This window comes from Limulus polyphemus, unplaced genomic scaffold (assembly GCF_000517525.1).
Source record: "Limulus polyphemus unplaced genomic scaffold, Limulus_polyphemus-2.1.2 Scaffold514, whole genome shotgun sequence".
Taxonomy (NCBI): domain Eukaryota; kingdom Metazoa; phylum Arthropoda; class Merostomata; order Xiphosura; family Limulidae; genus Limulus; species Limulus polyphemus.
The window spans coordinates 371,435-373,742 of NW_013666124.1; the positions used below are offsets into that span (position 1 = coordinate 371,435).

The following is a 2,308-nucleotide window of genomic DNA, read 5'->3' on the forward strand; positions in this document are numbered from 1 at the left end:
GGATCCGTTTCTGTTCATGTGACAACATTTTTGGAACCTATCTGGCACTAACCTTACTCATGGTAATTCTTTTGTCGATTATGTAAGCGAAAAAAATCACTTGGAGCTAAATCTAATGAGTAAGAGCAGGTGATTGAGTAATTCTAAGCTAGCAACACGCGATTTGTGAGCTGGAGCATTCATTGTCTTGATGGAAGAGCACTCCATTTTTGAACAATCCTCTTCTCTTTTCTCTGGTTTATTGACACAACTTGTTGATTAAAGATGTACAGTAAACTCCTGTAACAGTTTGACCCCTTTTCAAATAATTAAGTAGTAAAACGTCCTTGGCATCCCCCCCCAATCTCACAACAATGCTGTTTAAATATTTTAACCACCAAAGTTTCTACCATCTAACAGCTGAATCCAGTTTATACTCTCATTTCCTCCACACTTGATCTCAAAGGAGGTGCCAACCTGTGGCAACCATGATGTAAGAGAGGTTGAGCTTCTGGGACAGGTTTCCCTTCGGGAGGAACGTAAACAGTTTTATCCGGTACTTTTGGTGGTGTTGGTAACGGAGCAGGTGGAGGGGTGGAAGTTCTTGACTAGAGGGAGAAAGAGAGGTACACGAGACACTTGTTTACGGTGATTTACTGCGACGTTGTCATTTTCTTGTGCTATTTTCATCTAAATAAATAAATAAAATGTATTATTAGAAAGGATCAGATGTTAATATTTATGTTTTGTAAGGTTCCAGAGTGCACGTCTCTTAACCCAGGATTAGATATATGTTGCAGATACTTGTAAGTGGAAGTGGTAAACTTACTAAATTTTACACTACCAAGTTTCAATTCGTTTTAATACAGCAATATATACGACACCAATTTGACAGTTATGGTTATTTTATAATTAGAGCTAAGAATTAATAATTTCATTGAATTAGATTCAAATCATTATTGTAGTTCATAGATACCTACATTTATTTGTCTACCTATCTAAAACAGACACGACTTCGAATATATTGGAGGAGCTTGCCTTTTACCTTGTGATTATTTTTCTGAAGTTTGGCTTCAAGTCTGTTTTTATCTTTTTGATAAAACATTCCAGTAAAAATCAAAACATTCAAAATAAGGAGAGAACAGCCCACAGCGATGGTGACACTTAGCGCTGTAGAGTAAGTGCTTTGTTCAGACGACGGCTGAGCTGTATCAGCAGAGTGGTTTGGGAAAACCCCGGGAGTGGTCTCAGCAGGTGAAGTGTTTGATGGTTCACTTGATGTTTCAAAAAGAACATTAAGGTTTAAAGTGGTCGGAACAGTGGAAACTTCGATAGAATACACATTCTCGTCAGCTTTAGTGGGTACTAGGTCAGAAGCTAGAACTCCATCACGACTATGTGGGTTACCAAGGAAACTGTGGTGAGGATACTCTCCTGTACCGCTTCGGTGGATTTTGGGGATTAAATTGTTCCAGAAAGACAGCTGGTGCGCACGATAGTGGTCACGGACTTTCGGTTTGGTTCCTAAAAAGGTTAATTAACCAGTTAATGAATACTTTTTTAAAGGCAATGAAACCTTAAACAAAGATATATACATATATTTACTTTCACGTGTGAACCTACATGAGTTGTTTGTTTATCACTGTTGGGTTATGGGATCAAATGTTGTTTGTATATAACTGTTGAGTTATGGGATCAAATTCGCAGGTCTAATTTACTTTTAAAACGTGACACAGGAGGAGACAAACTCCGCAACTGTAAGTATTCTTCTAGTATCAAGACTTATAAGTTAACCACAAGATTAATTAATATAGAATGTCTATAAACACAGTTTAACACAGTCCAACTTTTAAAAAGTAAAGTAAATTTCCTATTACTTTGTGTACAGTAGACTGGTGATTTAGTCACTTACGAATGATTCATAAAGTCAACCACAGCACGTTCTGTTACTTCACATTTTATTTCCGAACACGTTTCATTTCGACGATTCCAAAGTACAAACTCAAATTCTCGGTTTCAAACAACATAATGAAAAATATGTTCTTCAGGGTTTTTACTATAAACACCAAACGCAATACAAAACGGTTGAAACAAATGAAGTACATTCATTAAACTTTAAAATAATTCATATTTTTAAAGAAACTATAAAGGATCTAAAAAAACGTTTACGTTTCTGGAACACTTTTCCAGATAGCCACATTAGTAAAATTCTTAAGAGCTGTCTGTCATTCACATTAATTTGATCAGAATATACTGGCAATATTTAATAAAGTGAAGAATTTGTTTGTTTGTTTTTGAATTTCGCGCAAAGCTACACGAGGGCTATCTG

At 36.0% G+C, this 2,308-nt stretch overlaps 1 protein-coding gene across 2 annotated transcripts in view; it reads right to left on the reverse strand.

Annotated features, from left to right (window-relative positions):
• Positions 1-346: 346 nt before the first annotated feature.
• Positions 347-2,308, reverse strand: part of LOC106458786 (neuroligin-4, X-linked-like) — a 133,105-nt gene continuing 131,143 nt past the window's right edge. The window contains exons 7-8 of one of the 2 annotated variants that reach the window (XM_022385121.1): positions 1,025-1,503; positions 347-669 (exon numbers count right to left, since the gene is read on the reverse strand). In XM_022385121.1, coding sequence (XP_022240829.1) covers positions 529-669; positions 1,025-1,503 — 620 coding nt within the window. In that variant the 3' untranslated portion in view covers positions 347-528. Of the gene's footprint in view, positions 670-1,017; positions 1,504-2,308 lie in introns of both variants that reach the window. The other variant, XM_022385122.1, reaches the window with a different exon arrangement.